The sequence below is a fragment of the Protopterus annectens genome, chromosome 3.part1 (genome assembly GCF_019279795.1).
Source record: "Protopterus annectens isolate FY-2018-M chromosome 3.part1, PAN1.0, whole genome shotgun sequence".
NCBI classification, from domain to species: domain Eukaryota; kingdom Metazoa; phylum Chordata; order Ceratodontiformes; family Protopteridae; genus Protopterus; species Protopterus annectens.
Genome location: NC_056732.1, coordinates 1,824,787,006 through 1,824,804,002, shown reverse-complemented (window position 1 = coordinate 1,824,804,002; position 16,997 = coordinate 1,824,787,006). Strand labels below are relative to the sequence as shown.

At 44.4% G+C, this 16,997-nt stretch overlaps 1 protein-coding gene across 1 annotated transcript in view; it reads right to left on the bottom strand.

Annotated features, from left to right (window-relative positions):
• Positions 1-14,575, bottom strand: part of LOC122798711 (zinc finger protein OZF-like) — a 149,469-nt gene extending 134,894 nt beyond the window's left edge. The window contains exon 1 of the mRNA XM_044067807.1: positions 14,427-14,575. Coding sequence (XP_043923742.1) covers positions 14,427-14,438 — 12 coding nt within the window. The 5' untranslated portion in view covers positions 14,439-14,575. The remainder of the gene's footprint in view (positions 1-14,426) is intronic.
• Positions 14,576-16,997: the final 2,422 nt, after the last annotated feature.

Sequence of the window (16,997 nt, the reverse complement as noted above, 5' to 3'; positions counted from 1 at the left end):
AGCTGGTGGGTGGTCTTAAGAAGGCCATCCCTGGCTTGACAGAGTTGATCCCTGGAGGGAGCGGAAAGCAGCCACTCGTCCAAGTAAGAGAAGAACTGAAACCCCTGCAACCACAGGTAAGCAGCCATCACTGCCATCACTTTGGTGAACACCCTGGGGGCGGTGGTCAGACCAAAGAGTAGCGCTCTGAACTAGTAATGATTGGCACCCAAGAGTGCCTATCCATCTTGATGTGATTGTACACATCTTGGAGGTCCACCGAGCAGATCCAGTCATTTATCTGCAGAAAGGGCAGAATGGATTGGAGAGTGACCATCTGGAATTTTGTCTTGACAACGAGAGGTTTAGGGTTGAAAGACCCAAGATGGGTCTTAAGTCCCCCATTTTCATTGGCACCAAAAAGAAACTGGAATAGATGCCTGATCCAGACTGGTCTGGGGGGGGGGGGCTGGATGACTCACTTTTCAAGCAGCTTGGAAATTTCCGTGGCTGCCTGCTCCTGTTGCATATGTGGAAGATCTGGGAGGTGATTGGGAGGAACTGGTGACTGAAGGAAGGGGACAGAGTATCCTCTGGATATAATCTGCAACACCCAATGATTGTTTGTGATCGACTCCCAGGCTGTTGGGTGCAGAGATAGATGTCTGTGGACTGCTTCCAGAGATGAGCAGTTGGGCAACCCTTCAGGGCTGCTGGGAGGGTCTGTCCAGGAATGAATCCCGAGACCCTTGCTTCCACGGACCCATTCTGCATGAGGATGGCATCTGTCATATCCTCCTCTGCCTCTGGGGGAAGTCGAGTCCTGAGCATCATGGGAAAAGCCCTGAGATTTTTAGAATCACATCTTCTTCACCCCATGCTGATTCTGGGATAAGGATCATTGTGGGGTTGAGAAGCAAATTTCGACAGCAGACAAGGTCTTCCTGTCTTTCTCACTCTGGACTGAAGTGTCTCGAATGGTCCCATCAAAGAGTGTGTAACTGTCATAGGGGGCATTAGTAAATGATGCCTTGAAGGGCTCAGAGAACGCTCAAAGCCAGAGCCAAGCATGATGCCTGATGGCAAATTCTGTTCCTGCCATCCTAGAGGCACCTTTAGTAGCGTGTGACAGGAGCCTCACGGAAGTGTTGGATATAGAAGTTAGGGTGGCCATACGGGAGAACACCTTCTTCTCCTCCGCCAACATGCCCCCTGGGCAGACTCAGTGACCTCTTTGACCAGGTCCCGCCGTAGTCTGATGACACGTGCCATGTAGTTCAGCACATGCAAAACAAACATGGCTGAAGCGTAAGCCCGCTTCCTGAAATGGTCCAAGGCCCATGAATCTCGGTTCAGCGGATGGACCATAGAGCTCTACTGAGACAGCTCTTTCTTGGTGGCCACCGCAACCACCATGGCATCAACCAGGGATCCCTTCGACCAGTGTCGCCTGTCCAATGGGGCACTCAGAACTTTGTCAAGGCACTTGGGATTCACTGTGTCGCGTTCCTTCCATGCCCAGGATGAAATAAAATCCATGAGCGGATCACCGGGAGGTGACACCCAGAAGGGTAGAGGGTCCTGTGCCAAATGCCTCCAGAAACACAGACTCATCTGGGTTGGGTTTTTTGGACAAACCACCCCCCATACTTGCATTGGAGTTCCATGATGTCTTCGAAGGACACATCATCGGGGTGACCAGGGGGAACCCTCCCCTTACTCCAAGTCAGTGTCTTCTGTGAGGGACTCTGGTGGAGAGTACAAGTGCCTCCTTTTGCACGTATGTTTCCAAGGGAGGTCCTCGGGAGGGGTCTTTGGGGAGGACTCAGAAACCTTAGGCCATTCCCAGGGGGGAACTCCCTGGGGTGGAGAGGTGACAGGCTGTCCTGGAGGGGACAGGATTGTGGATTCTGTACCAGAAATAGAGGGAGCCAGGATGGATTCTGAAGAAAATAACATCAAGGGTCTCAAGGGAGCCGAGAGAACCCTCTCAACCACATCAAAAGCAGAGTGAGAACAAATCGCCAAAGCTGAAAGTAGTACCAGATCCATCACCTTCTGTGTCGATGGGGGAGCCAGAGCCAAGCCTCCAGGTGCTGAGACTCCGAGTGGAAAGGCTGACTCCAAAAATCTCAAAGCCGATGCTGTCCCCTTGGATCTGGTGCAGAGGCTACGTCTCTGAGAGTCAGACAGCTCTGAACCGGTAGGAGCCGAGCCACTCAGGGCAATGGTCAGCATCGAGGTACCTGGGACCACTGGTGCTGACCCCTAGATACCGGGAAACCTTGGACCCGAAGACTCCAAAACCGGGGGTTGGTCAGAGAAGGAGCAATGGGAAGAAAGGCAGAGGGGGCAGGCAAGACTCCCATCTGAATCTGGGTCTGGATGAATTTCTGCATCATCCTGTCCACTTCGGCTTCAGAAAGACAACAGGTGGACCGGATGGAGGAAGCTACTGATACAGGCCTAGAGAGGTGCTGAGGAAAGGCCAAGAAGGGGGAGCTGGCCCAGGAGACCACAGACTCCAGTGAGAAACGAGGTGACTGGAGTCGAGGGGAACCCGGACTGGAATCCGGGTGCGATTTGGCCGGGGTCTCAGCCGAAGAAGTGCTGTCAGGAGACCGCTTTCTGGGCCTATACCTCACCTTGTGGCAGTATTTATCACAGTCCCCAGCGTTCTTTGCCTGAGGTTGAGTCCCAGCGGCTGGGGCAGAGGAAGATGAGGCAGAGGCCTCAGAAGGCAGGGAAAGGAGGCCTTTAAAAATAAGTTTGTTCCTCCTATCGATCAATGCATGGGGGTTGAAGCCCACTCAGACTGAACATGAGGAGTCCAGGTGCGGTACACACAGACATACAACACACGAGTATGGCCATTAGAGAGGTTAGCTTATGGCCACACTCAGTGCATTTCCTAAAGCCTGGCTTGGGGTTTTCAGCCATGGTAGAATGAAAACTCAAAAACACATACACACACACACACACACACACACACACACACACACACACACACACACACACACACACACACACACACACAAAACACACACAGACACAAAACACATTCTCACTTTCCTGTCTAGTGTGTAAGAGTAAAGGGTTTTCTTTTTTTTTAAAGAACCAGTGACAGAGCGCACAGAAGAACCAGTGACAGAGCGCACAGAATACGGTATGGGATAGAACTAGGAGGAGAGATAAGAAAGATGAAAAGAGAAGAATGAAGCCCAGAAAAAAAACTTCACTTACCAATAGGAAACTCCGAGCTAACAGATCATGATCTAACCGAACGTGTGGCAAACGAGATCTGAAGGGAGGAGGGAGACAGGGGTATTTGGATCTGATGCTGGAAAATGCGGCCAAGTCAGATCCGTACCGGATCCCTATTCCCTCAGTGTGAAGATCAAATGAAAACAAGAACTTCAGATCTTTGGTTAAATGGGGTAATGAGTTTGCTGGTACATTTTTTTGCCAAAATTAGTTTCTATAACAAAAATAAACTAACTGATACTTAGCCATCATATGCATGTTGCTAAAGGATCACAGAAAAGAATATGCTCTTGACGTACAGCTCAGATGATGGGCATAGCACATGGAAAAGAAATACTGACAGGGCAGAGCCTCCTAAAAAAGATTGGGCCAATGCCTATAAACACAAATTTTGAGGAACTCTGAAAGAAAGATGAGTTCAGAGAAGTAACAGTTGCCATCAAACAGTTTGCAGATCTACAAATGACTGAAATAATTAGATTAAGATGGAGAGATACAAGGACAGAACTGACCAAACAATTCCATGTTACAGACAGAGATAACAGAGGAAATGGAAAAGTGTAAGAATTACAGTCCCACACAATTATCAGAAAGAAATATATATCTGAGTACAATGAAGGGCTCTCAGATGACCACAATCATTCTATGCCATCAAATGACTTGTATGCTAGTGTTGTAGTTACTGAATATGAAGATGCCCCAAAGGGCCTGCCCAGACACAGGCAAAATACCGAGCATGTGTGGGGCATAGTATCCATGCCCCAACACACAGCATGTCCAGGCCACAACACCCAGTATGCCAGAGCTACAGTATCCAGGTCACAATATCAAGCATGCCTGAGCTAGCATACCCAGGCCATAATACTAAGCATACTGTGGATACTTGAATTTTATCTCTCAGTGTCAGAGAAGGTCTCCAGTGACCCTAATTCTTTTATGAGGGGGCGCATACTATTAAGGAAAGACAAATTCTTAAAAGCAACAAATATTAACATGTGCCAGTGTACAGGAACAAAGGGGGCATCCACAAATGTGGGCAGTACAGAGGCATCAAACTCCTGTCACACTGCATGAATGTTCTGGACAGGGTGACTGACAGAAGGATATGCAGAGCAGTAGAAAGTAAGATGGGAGATGAGCAGTTTGGATTCAGATCAGGATGCAGCACAACTGCGTTGATGTTTGCAGTGAGACAGATAGTTGAGAAAACACTAGAAATAAGTAAAGAGTCTAACTGGGCATTCCTAGACTTAGAGAAAGCATATGACATGGTCCCAAGAAAGGTGATGGGGGCAGTACTGTGGCAGTTCAAAGTCCCAGAAACATTGGTAGAATTAGTGCAGGTTATGTATAAGGACCCAGTGACTCAAGTACGAACAGTGTTTGGTCTCACACAGGGGTTCCCCGTAGGAGTGGGTGTGCACCAGGGTTCAGCTCTGAGCCCACTGCTGTTCATACTGGTGATGGACTACATTAGCAAACTGGTTGAGGGGACAGATCAACAAAGTTGCTGTATGCAGATGATGTGGCATTACAGGCAGACTCTGAGCAAAAAACATCAGCAAATGGTAGGGGAATGGAATGCAAAGCAGAAGGCACATGGGATGAAACTAAGCACAAATAAGACAGTGGTAATGGCAGCAAACTGGGGAAATCAGAAGAAGCTGAGAACTCAGAGAGAAGGGAAGATAGTGAAACAGGTTATAGCTTCAAGTATCTGGAAGGGGTAGTTGAGGAGAAGGGAAGTCTGAATGAAGAGGTCAAAGCTAGAATCAGGGAGGCTGCAGCCAACTGGCATAGAGTGTCAGGTGTAGTTTATGACAGATGAATGCCAAAGAAGCTGAAAACTAAGGTGTACAAAACAGTGGTGTGACCAGTACTACTGTATGGTACAGAAATCTGGGAAATAAAGGCAGAGCAGATAAGGAAGCTAGAGGTGATGGAAATGAAGTGCCTGAGAAGGGTGGTAGGATGCACACTGTGGGACAAACAAAGAAATGAGGACATAAGAGCAGAAGCCAAAGTAGCTCCAATTGCAGAAAAGATCAAAGAGAACAGATTACTGTGGTTCAAACACGTGCAGAAAAACAGAAGACAATCTAGTGAAGATGATTTGGGACAGACAGAAAGAAGGTAAGAGGAAATGAGAACTTCCAGCAAAGAGGTGGAAGAAATGTGTGAGAGAAGATCTGCAAAAGTCATGGAGGAGTGTTGAAGAAGGCAGGAGTGTACCATCGAACTGAGGGAGATGGTGACAGTTAACACGATCCCCTGACCCCATGTAGAAAATGGGAAAAGGGTGGGGGTTGATGATGACGAATATACAAAAGAAAATAGAAAAACCTGAACTGCATACATCTCTGAGTACTACTTCATATACATGTGATAAAATACAATCAGCACAGGTCTCTACAGTCAAGCCACTACTGTTTTGGCATATTTTTTCATGTCACAAAGGTAAAAGACAAAAAGAAAAAAAAAGCCTTTGTTTCACAAAGTTTACAGATAATGTAGGACTGTCAGTTTTGGGAGAGTAATGGATCATGCTCCTTAAAGCACTGAGGGAGTACCTCTAAAGATTAATTCTTTTATAACAGGTCTTAGTATGAGGGTCTCTACTTTGACCAATAATTTCCCCCTGAAGTAAAACAGACCTACAATATAAGACACAATACAAAGGGGAAGTAGAAGTGATGTCCCTTGTGCCCTTCATCTGCCACTCTATTCCATGCATCGTGCCCTCAACTGCAGTCTAATAAAAAAAATAAATAAATACATAAATTAAATCAATAAATAAACTGACAGCTGGAGGGGGGTGCACAGCCTGAGCAATACGGATGCAAAGGTGCTGAACTTCATCCAGGGACTACCCAATAACTATTGCTTAGTGGTAATGGAGCCCAAAGTCTGACAATATCACTTTGGAACTATAAATATAAATTTTTAGCAACACGGTCTACTGCTTTAGGAGAAGAAAAAAGTGCAAACGAAAGGGAAGATTGACAAGCTACTCAAATGTAATATGTTAGCCGAGAGGTCTATGCTGCAAATGGTGGAAAAAGAATTAGAGCACATGTGAGACTCCACATCATATATTGAAAAGGGAGAATTCACAGTTTACAGACAGGAGAATCAAATATGCAGGCTAAAAGAGGCAACAGAAGCACTGCAGGAGTGAATGGATGAAGATCCCGCACTGTGAACTTCATTGTATTAGGCCTGCCAGAATGTATGAAAAGAGTGGATGCAGTGACCTGTAGAGAGTGCTGGATGGTGTTGAGATAAAGGATCTCTAACTGAACCCTAAAGTAGAACACGTGCTCAGGACTGGCTCTGTAGATCTTGCTACTGTGGAGAGACCTTCATTATGTGGCAGTTAGTGCAGAGAATTAATGCAGTCAGCTGTTAATGAGTTGTTTCCTGTTGTCTAGGGTTCAGTTCCATTAGCCTTCACTTGCCAAATGTGTGACAATGTGAAATTCGTTTAACCAAATAGTGTTCTGGGTAGTTAAGTTATTCTCCTCAATGGTGTCCTTGATCACATGCCTAGTAAGTAGCTATGAACCTAAGCCAAGGAATTTAGTAATCAACTGCCACTGTTACTGTACAGACGAATGAATGATCAGGCAGAGTGCCTGGTAGGAATGTTACTGTTCTGCCATGCCATAAAGTTATCATACAAGATCTGTGGTCCATCAGTACCAAACTCAGCTGTTTCAAGTAGGGAAAGAGGTCAGAAAATAAAGTGTACAAGTACACTGATGGATTGCACCGTACACTGATGGACTGCACCGTACACTGATGGACTGCACCGTACACTGATGGACTGCACCGTACACTGATGGATTGCACCACAGCTAAGTGAGCTCCAGCACGGCGAATCCTACATTTGGAAGGGGTAGCGTGATGCTCAAGGTACAACCCGTGGTAGAACATAAGCTCAGGGGAGGTGGCCAACATGGACATGTAAGCCACTGGAATATGAGAACAGAGTGGGTGGATAAGCACCTGGAGCTAAAAAGGAGTGTTGATTCAGTGATGGGCTGCAGATGGAATAGTGCCGTCTACAGCAGCCACTGGACGATGTGCATGTGTGATAAAAGGGGGGCTGACAAAGCATCAAAATGTGTATGGAAGTAAAAATTTCCAAATGGGAGAGTTATAACACTTAAACTGCAAACTCTGCAGCTATGTTATTCTTGTTCTGGTTCAATACATAAAATAAGAGATTCACAAATAAATTTCGACATTAGTCTTTATAAAAATCTGGGGTTCCTTCAAGTCTTATGTAGAAATGGTTGCATGTACTGTTAAACAGATTATGGGTAACATACTAAAGGAACAGTGCAGTTTGGCAATTAACAGGGTGCATCATAGGATCTGTACAAAGGGAATTGGGAAATAGTTGTAACTTAGAATCTGGTCTACATTTTTGGGAGCAACAGGTTTCTTTTACCCTACTGTCCTACAAAGTAGGTATAGGATCTTGGAAATTGAATACAAGGGGTGGGAAGGGGATTATGGAGTAGACAGGGAATGTGTAGATATCCTGGGCGAGACCTGTGGTGATAGTACAAGCCTGCAGGAATAGCTGCAAAGTCTCATGATCTGCACTTCTCAGGTGAAGGGAGGGGTGGGTACAGGTGGGTCTAATGAGCCCAGCTCTACAGAGAAGCAACAGGGGAACAGAAAGCTAGGGTTTGGAGGGTGGGGGATATGAAAAAGGGTAATATTTTTACATTGGGACTCACCTTCCTCTAGTCACGCAGGCAGTGGGTGGGTAAAACTGACCAACAGCATTATTATTCAGATGGTATTCAGATGGTTGGACTTTTCATGTGTAAACGGAGGGGAAAAGAGACTGGAGTGGAGAAAAAGGAGTGGAAGCCAACTGGATGTGAGGTGGGTTGTGGTACGTTGTAAAACAGAAGCTAGTGGAATGGTGCTTGAAACCTATTCTAGTCCAAATGTGGATGATAAAGATGTTACAAAGGTTTTTTGGAGGGATTGATGTTTCCAAAAGAAAAGGCACAGGGGGCTTTGATTGTGGGATTTAAATGTTGTATTAGAACCACAAATTCCTAAATAGGTTTCAAAAGATGTTGCAGAAAGGAATATTTGCTGGGAATCTCGTGGACATTTGAAGGACACAAAAAGGAAAAGATTGTGCAATTCATATTTTATATTTCCTAGAGATGAGGAAGCAGGGTAGCCAGCAGATGGGAGGTAGAAATTCCCAATACTATTCTAGCATGTCCAAAGGCCAGTTGTCAATCTCCTCTCCAGTCCAGCTGGTGAATCTGGGAATCTTGAGGCAATGTTACAACTGCCTCATGTACACAGACAACCCTCTCCTCCTCCCAACAAATTCCAACACATGTGAGAGATGCAACCATATAGCCAAACTGGAGGCTAAGCTCTCTCAACTCAGTACTGGCGTAACCAGTCAGGAGGAGAAGGAAACCACACTCACTACAATTCCAGTCTCACATAGACCTACCATGACAGCAAACCAAACACAAACACACAAAAACATACTCGGAGGCTCTAAATAAAAATCTGCCTAAGCAGCAGAGACCTCCAAAGCAGACACCCAAGCAACCGCTACCCTAAAACAAAACACGTGCAACAGATAGCTCATAAAGCCAGTGTGCTGAACAGTCACAGCCCTTAAGGCTAAACAACACACCTGATACACTTGTAATAGGTGACTCTATCGTCAGGCACACTGACGTCCCACTCACCAGGCTGAACAAGGAGAAGGTCACGGTGAGCTGCCTGTCGGGCGCTAGGATCCGCCACATAACACAAGCACTCAGGTCACTCCAAGGCAAGTACAAATAGGACTCAGTCATTGTTCATGCTGGTGTGAATGACCTGACACGTACCTCCCTGGACTACATGAAAAGAGACATAGAGGAGCTCTCTGAGCATGTAGCCCAGGCCGGTATGACCCTGACCTTGAGTAGCATCTTACCCTCACCAAGAATGATGCCACAATATGAAGACAAGATGATCAATTTCAACAACTGGCTTACGTATTGGTGTCATTCAAAGGGGATCCAATGCCTGTCTGCCTGGGATGACATGCTCGATAAGCCATGATGCTTCGCTAGGGACGTTTTGCACCTGTCACCCCTGGGCTTTCGGATATTGGCAAAGGCTCTTGCTACCCCCATAGTGCCTTTTTTAGGCAAGGCTCAAAAGACAAACCCACCTCCATAGGTATCACAAGGGATAAGAAACTAAGAGTAATGCTACTCAACGCCAGAAATCTAAAACTCAAGATGCACGCACTCGAAACTCTCCTTAGCATGGAGAACATCGATATCTGTGCAGTAACAGAAACCTGGTTCAAGGCTCCCGAGAGCACCCCAGCACTACCAGGTTATACCTCATACCATGCTTTTCGGCCGCAAAACTTGGACCGAACCACAAAAGGAGGCGGAGTATCAATATTCGTCAAAGATACCCACACCCCCAGGTTGGTGGCACAGCACGAAGCATCAGAGACTATCCATGTGCAACTAACAGTGGGTAAAACTGCCTTCCAGTTTATAGCCTGCTACAGACCACCCTCCCAAACCCAGGAACCCCACTCAGCCTTCCTGAGAACACTGGAAAATATGAAGGTCTCTCCAAACACCATTATATTGGGCGACTTCAACTACCCAAACATAGACTGGGAGCATTACTCTAGCTCCAGCACCCTAGCCCAAAGGTTCCTAGAATTTATAAACTCAAATGCTATGGAACAACTTGTTACCACTCCCACAAGAGGGGAAAACATACTGGACCTGATCGTCACCAACATGGGGACTCTATGCACCAGACCAGAAGTGTATCCCTCACTGGTAAGAACAGACCATAAACTAATCTCACTGGATATTCACATCCCGACCCCACCCCCTGCCCAGAATACCACAGTGAAAAACTTCTCTAAAGCAAATTTCACACTCCTCAAAACCGAGGTGGAATCCTTCAAAGCCCCCGGGCCTGTGGAAAATACGGCCCAGATCGCAGAATCCTTTATAAACGCATTCTATGAACACCTTCAGGAATGCATGGATCATGCAATCCCAAATAAAACCAAGACCCAATCCTCCAAAGGCAGACGTCCTGTCTGGTGGACCCCAGCCATAAACAAACTATACAATAGAAGGAGGAAGCTACTACATGATAGAGCAAAATCCCAAAAAGGGAAGGTATCTCTGATCATTATTAGGAAAAAACTACGGGCACTCATAAAATCATCTAAGGCCAGCTTCGAGAGAAAAATTGCACAGGACACTAAGGATAATCACAAGGCTTTCTTTAGTTATGTTAGGAACCTGGGTGGGAATTCCCACATATGCTCAGAATTAGTCCAAAATGACAAAAAATACACCGAACCCACAGACATTGCCAACATCCTAGCTGACAGGTTCAGCACAAACCCCCTCCCCACCAAAAGGGCAAATATCTATCCCAGCAGAGTGCTCCCCCCCTGACATCTCAGATGCTCAGGTAAGAGTCGCACTCTCCAAAGCAAAAAGCACAGCATCAATGGGACCAGACGGTGTCCCGGGCTGCGTCCTACATGAACTCCAAGAAGAGCTAAACCCAAACATAAAACTACTGTTCAATCTCAGCCTTACTACAGGATATGTACCCAAAGAGTGGCGTACAGCAACAGTGGTCCCTCTCCACAAAGGTGGTGCCTCAACGGATCCTGGAAACTATCGCCCCATAAGCCTGACTAGCTTGGTCTGCAAAGCTATGGAAAGGATCATCATGGACCTTATAAATAAAGATATTGGGGACCTACAGACACTGGATCCTACCCAGTTCGGCTTTGTTAAGGGCAGATCTTGCCTCTTAAACCTGGTCAATTTCTTTGAAACAGTCACCAAGGCCATTGACGAGGGGAAGGTGGTCCACACAGCCTACCTGGACCTCACAAAAGCCTTCGATACAATACCCCACTCGGGCATAATAGATAAGCTCACCAGCTTAAATATAAACCCCTATGTCACTAGATGGGTTGCAAACTGGCTCAAGGACAGAACCCACATGGTTAGAATTGCTGGAGCCATGTCAGACTCCAAACCAGTTACAAGTGGCATCCCACAAGGCTCAGTCCTGGGACCTCTCTTGTTCGGTATATATTTCTCGGAGGTACAGGCCAACATGGAAGGACTGTGGCTGACCAAGTTCGCAGATGACTGCAAACTGGGCCATAATAGACTCTCCAGCTGACACAAGCATCCTCCAAAAGGGCCTGATAGAAACAGACAACTGGTGCCAGAGCCATGGCTTCAAGCTAAACGCCAAAAGTGTATAGTCATCCCTTTGGCAAAAACAAAGTGCCCACAAATTACCACATAGGTGGTAATCCATTAAGTACAGAAGAAGTAATTAGGGACCTGGGGACCCAAGTTGATAGCAATCTCTCATTTGACAACCACGTGGCCAAAGTGGTTAGAAAAACATTTTATATAGCCCACCTAATCATGAAGGGATTCACATCTAGATCAGGGGAGGTCATCGTGCCTCTTTACTCATCCCTCATCAGGCCCATAATTGAGTACAATACCCCTTTTGGGATGTACCTTACCAGACACCTGCAGCAACTGGAAAGACCCCAAAAGTACCTCACCAAGAGGATCAAAGGGCTCAAACAGTTGCCATATGATGCCCGGTTAAAGAAACTCCAGCTCTACTCAGTGGCATACCGCCTGCTCAGAGGCGATCTGTGCCTGACGTATAAAGCCATGTCCAACCCGGAATTAATGGACATGCTGCACCTCAGAAAATCCAAATCCCATCGAGCTACGCGCTCGGGAGATTTGAACCTCAGCACTGAAATAAATAGGACATGCTGGACAAAACCTCTTTACTCATCCTCATCATACAATACCCCTTTTGTCCAAGGGATCAAAAGGCTCAAACAGTTGCTCCTACTCAGTGGCACGCCTGCTGCTCAGAAGCGATCTGTGCCTGGCGTATAAAGAGATTTGAACCTCAGCACTGAAATAAATAGGACATGCTGGAGGGACAGATTCATAACCCAGAGGCTCCCTTCACTCTGGAATAAAATTCCAGTCCAGGTTAGGCAGAGTCCCTCATTGACTCTCTTCAAGAGGAATCTTGATGAGTGGATGGGAGATCGTAGGTTTACCCCAGGTATCACTTCTGTGTCACTGTTACACAGAGGCACAGTATACTAACCTCAAAAAAGGGCATAGCAAAATTAATTTAAAATGGGTGGCGAAAGCCAAACACACTCTGGCTTGGCTTATAAATGCCCTAGGGCAGATAGCCTAGTATGAACCTATGAACCTATAATACAAATGTCAGCTATAGTAGCATAGAATGTAATTTCTGGTATACTGTATGTTTTGTATATTTTTGTATAATTTCTTGTATAAGTTTTGTATAATCTCTATAAGTGGAGCTTTTCTCCCAGGGGCTCCGCTGAAAATGGGTCTTATCCCAGTTGGACTTTCCCAATAAACAAATATAAAATAAATACATAAATAAATTTGTTTAAAAACATTTCTTATGAGCAAATTCTATTTCAGTTATACATCCAGAAAGACATTCTGTGGAAGACATTATTTTCTGTTCTTTATAAGAGATGCTATATAGTCTTTTAACAGTTCAGAAACAAAGGTAGTACACCTCACCGTAACTCAGAATTCTTTACCTGTGACATCATGCTCCCCTGCTCCTGCACAGCCGTGTTCCCAGCACCTAAACAATGCTTTTCAGGCATTAATAAGCCTAATGACAAAATAAACATCTACAGCACATGTGTTTTCTGTATCAGAGTAGAACAAAAGCTTAGTTATATGAACTGAAATTCACATTCGTGCATGTACATTTTGTAGGTTTTTGGGTACCTGGTTAACCCTAAATTCATTATACACTACATGGCTGGGAACTCTTTTACTCTTAGCAATCGAGAATATGGTTGCCAAATATATATATATATATATATATATATATATATATATATATATATATATATATATATATATATATATATATATATATACACACACACACACACACACACACACACACACACACACACACACACACACACACACACACACATATAAATAAAACACACACACACACAAACACAGGTGATTGTTTATATTAGGAGATATAGCTGTAAGTTGTGCAGATGTGTTAAGTGCCAACTTGATCGAGTTCCAGATGGGGTTTGTCACTTATGTGAGTTTGTTGGGACAATTTGTAATTCGAATTCTTTTTACATTAATATGTCCGAAAGTAAACAATCACTGAGACTACTACCCACATCAAGCAAGGGGACTAATGTCCACATAATTTTAAGTGACTTGCCATCCAACTATGGGAAGTGTGGGGGATAGAAGCCCCCGATGTACATTATTTTGGCTACCTTTTTAACCTCATCTCCTAAAGCACACAAATAAATACATTATAAAATAATAATTCTCTGAATAAACTGCCCTTTATGTAGGCGACAGTCATTCTGGATCCTTGCAGCCTTGTCTCTGCCCACATCATGTAGAGGGCAGGGCTTGCTACTTCCCATTCTGATGTGTCCTTAAGTAAACAATTGCCAGGAGATAGATATTACAGGTACCAGACATACATACTATACATATACACGCATATTAATCAGCTGCTACATACTTGTAAGAGAGTGTAACAGCGCACATTACATGACAAGAATGTGATTGTTTTCTTGCAGAATGGGAAAGCATTGCAATGTTAGTTGTAATTTTGCCATATCTTACACTGCTGCTTCAGGCCAAACATATGATTTAATTATTCACAGGAGACATTTTCCACTACAGCTTCCAGTGCACTCTGCATCCCTTCCTTCCAACTTCATGATCCTAGTTCTGTCCTTGCCAGCACAAACTGCAGATTTCACAAATACAACATGCTACCCTTTACATTTCAGGCTAGAATAACAAATGATATCTGTTTCTCATAAATCTGTTCCCCCTTACAGATCCATGGAGCTCAGAATTCCTTATCTGCAGCTTCATGCTCTCCAGTTCTCTGCCCCAGTCCCACTTTCCCATTAACATTGCTGCACACTTCATAAAAAGCAACCCCACATGTCTTTCAGAATCTAGAAGTAAACAAAAGGTGACTGCTCACAGAAAACAAGTTTTATAATTTGCTCAGTAAGCTCATACCTCCAGCTTCATGACCTTCTGTGCTTCCGAGCTCTGTCCATAAACATTAAGAATCACAGAAAATAAAAACACTCATAAAAAATCCAGCTACATTTGAAACTTCCTGCAAAGCCTGTAAAACAGGTCTTGAAGAACTTTAGGAAACTTGACTTCCTGTTCACCACTGAAATTGCTTCCTACAGCACGTTAAGAGATAAATATTCATGACATAAAACTTGAGAGGCAAGTGCAGGAGGAGGGGTTTATTTAAATATGTAATGAGACAGGCTGGTAAAGAAAGCTTCCATCCCACTGCTGAGGACGATGAATTTATGCAGCACACGGTTTAGAATAATGCAGGTTTTTGCACATTTATGTTTTCCTTCAGACTTTCATAATGTGTAGCACTTGTTTGTTACAGACTTTGCCTTACATTCCTATAGCCCTGCTGTCACAGTAAAGGTGTTTACCTAGATTAGGAGCATTTTGATTTAGTATCACAAGGTCATAATGTAGTTACATCTAACAAAGCTACAGAAGGAGTCCTCTTCAGGTTTCACACTTCATAAACACCAAGCATCAGCATTTACAATTCTTTATGACAACTAAGGTGCAGCCTTAGGATACGTTCCTTACAAGAATACTACAGCCATACCTGTCAACTGTCCAAATTTTCACAGCATGTCCACATTTTTGCCTCATATTTTTGTTCTGTTCCTCATAAAATTTGTGATTTTCTGGATTTTTGTGGCACATCACTAAGGACTGAATAAATTAAATAATGATAGACAATTGCATTTCAGACTTCTTATCCTTCAGAACATGCACGGTAACACAAGACCTTTTATTATAGCAACTTTCTACGTTTATAAGAGCAATATGTAAAATGTGTCCTTATTTTTGCCCCCCCCCCCCATTATTTTTGGCTTTGTCCAGATTTTTTGTGCTAAGCGGTTGAGAGCGATAAACAGATGCATTGTATTTGTCTCTTCAGTTACCGCTGATCGAAGAGCCATAGATTCCGACATCAGATAATGACCACGTGTCCTACACTATCTGCCAGTTTCCCTTCATTCTCACTAAGCCGAAGGTTACACTTAACAAACAGCTTCTTTTTTTATAATTATTGTTCATGTATATTCCATGCTTTATGTAAATTATGTCAATGTTTGTGCTTATGTCATTAGTTGTGTAAAGAGAACAGAGGTAATCCAGAAAGCTCGAGTCAGGTCTGACATCCCTCCTGTGACCCAGAGGGTGCCACAACTAACAAGAAACAGGATGCAAAGGATTAGAAGCCTTGTAGTTTCAAGTAATTTATTCAGTTAAGTAGGTAGATGGACAAGTGTTCTTGTTCTGATCCATTGCATTCAACAGATAAGTTATTTTACAAACAATGGTGAGAAGGTTCATAGGTTCATAGGTAGGTACTAGGCTATTGGCACTAGGGCCTATATAAGCCTAGCCAAAGGTACCCTGGCTTTCACCACCCAAGAAAATTATTTTCCTGTGCCACTGTCGAGCAGAGCCACAGAAGTGATCCCCGGGGTGAATTTCCTATGTCCCATCCAATCATCAAGATTTTTCTTGAACAGTGCTAATGAGGAGCTTCGTTTGATATAGATAGGTAGTTTGTTCCAGACTATGGGAAGTCTCTGGGACAGGAATCTATCCCTCCAGCATGTTCTGTTTATTGTGGTGATGAGGTTTAGGTCCCTAGAGCGTGTAGCTTGTAGGGATTAGGATTTCTTTAAGTGGAGCGTGTCTAAAAGCTCTGGGATTGACATAGCTTTGTGTGTTAGGCAGAGATCGCCTCTGAGTAGGTGATATGCAATGGAGTAAAGCTTCAGTTTTTTGAGACAGTCTGCATAGGGTATCTCTTTGAGGCTGGTAATCCTTTTTGTGAGGTATTTCTGTGGCCTTTCCAGTTGTTGTAGATGTCTTGTGAGGTACATACCAAAAGGGGCATTGTACTCTATAATGGGTCTAATGAGTGACGAGTAGAGGGGAACAATGACCTCTTTTTTCCTGGATGAGAAACCTTTTGTGATGAGGTGTGCCACATAGAAGGATTTCCTGACTACTGTGGCGATGTGATTATCAAAGGAGAGACTACTGTCCACCTGTGTCCCAAGGTCTCTTATCACACTTTCGGTGTTAAGTAGACTACCACCTATGTGGTAGTTCATGGGTACTGAGTTTGTACCAAAAGGAATGACAATGCACTTTTTGGCATTGAGCTTGAGGCCATGGCTTTGACACCAGGCATCTGTCTCAGCAAGGCCCTTTTGTAGGATGTCCACATCTTTTGGAGTTTTGATTATGGCTCCTAGTTTGAAGTCATCTGCGAACTTCGTTAGCCAAAGACCTTCTGTTTCGGCCTGTACTTCAGAGAAGTAGATACCAAACAGGAGAGGACCCAGGACTGAACCCTGTGGTACTCCACTTGTCACTTGTCTGAAGCTGGATTTGGAGTCTGCTACTTTCACAGTGTGGGTTCTGTCAGTGAGCCAGTTGGCAACCCATCTTGTGACATAGGGATTTATACCTAGTTTAGTGAGTTTATCTATAATTCCAGAGTGGGGGATGGTG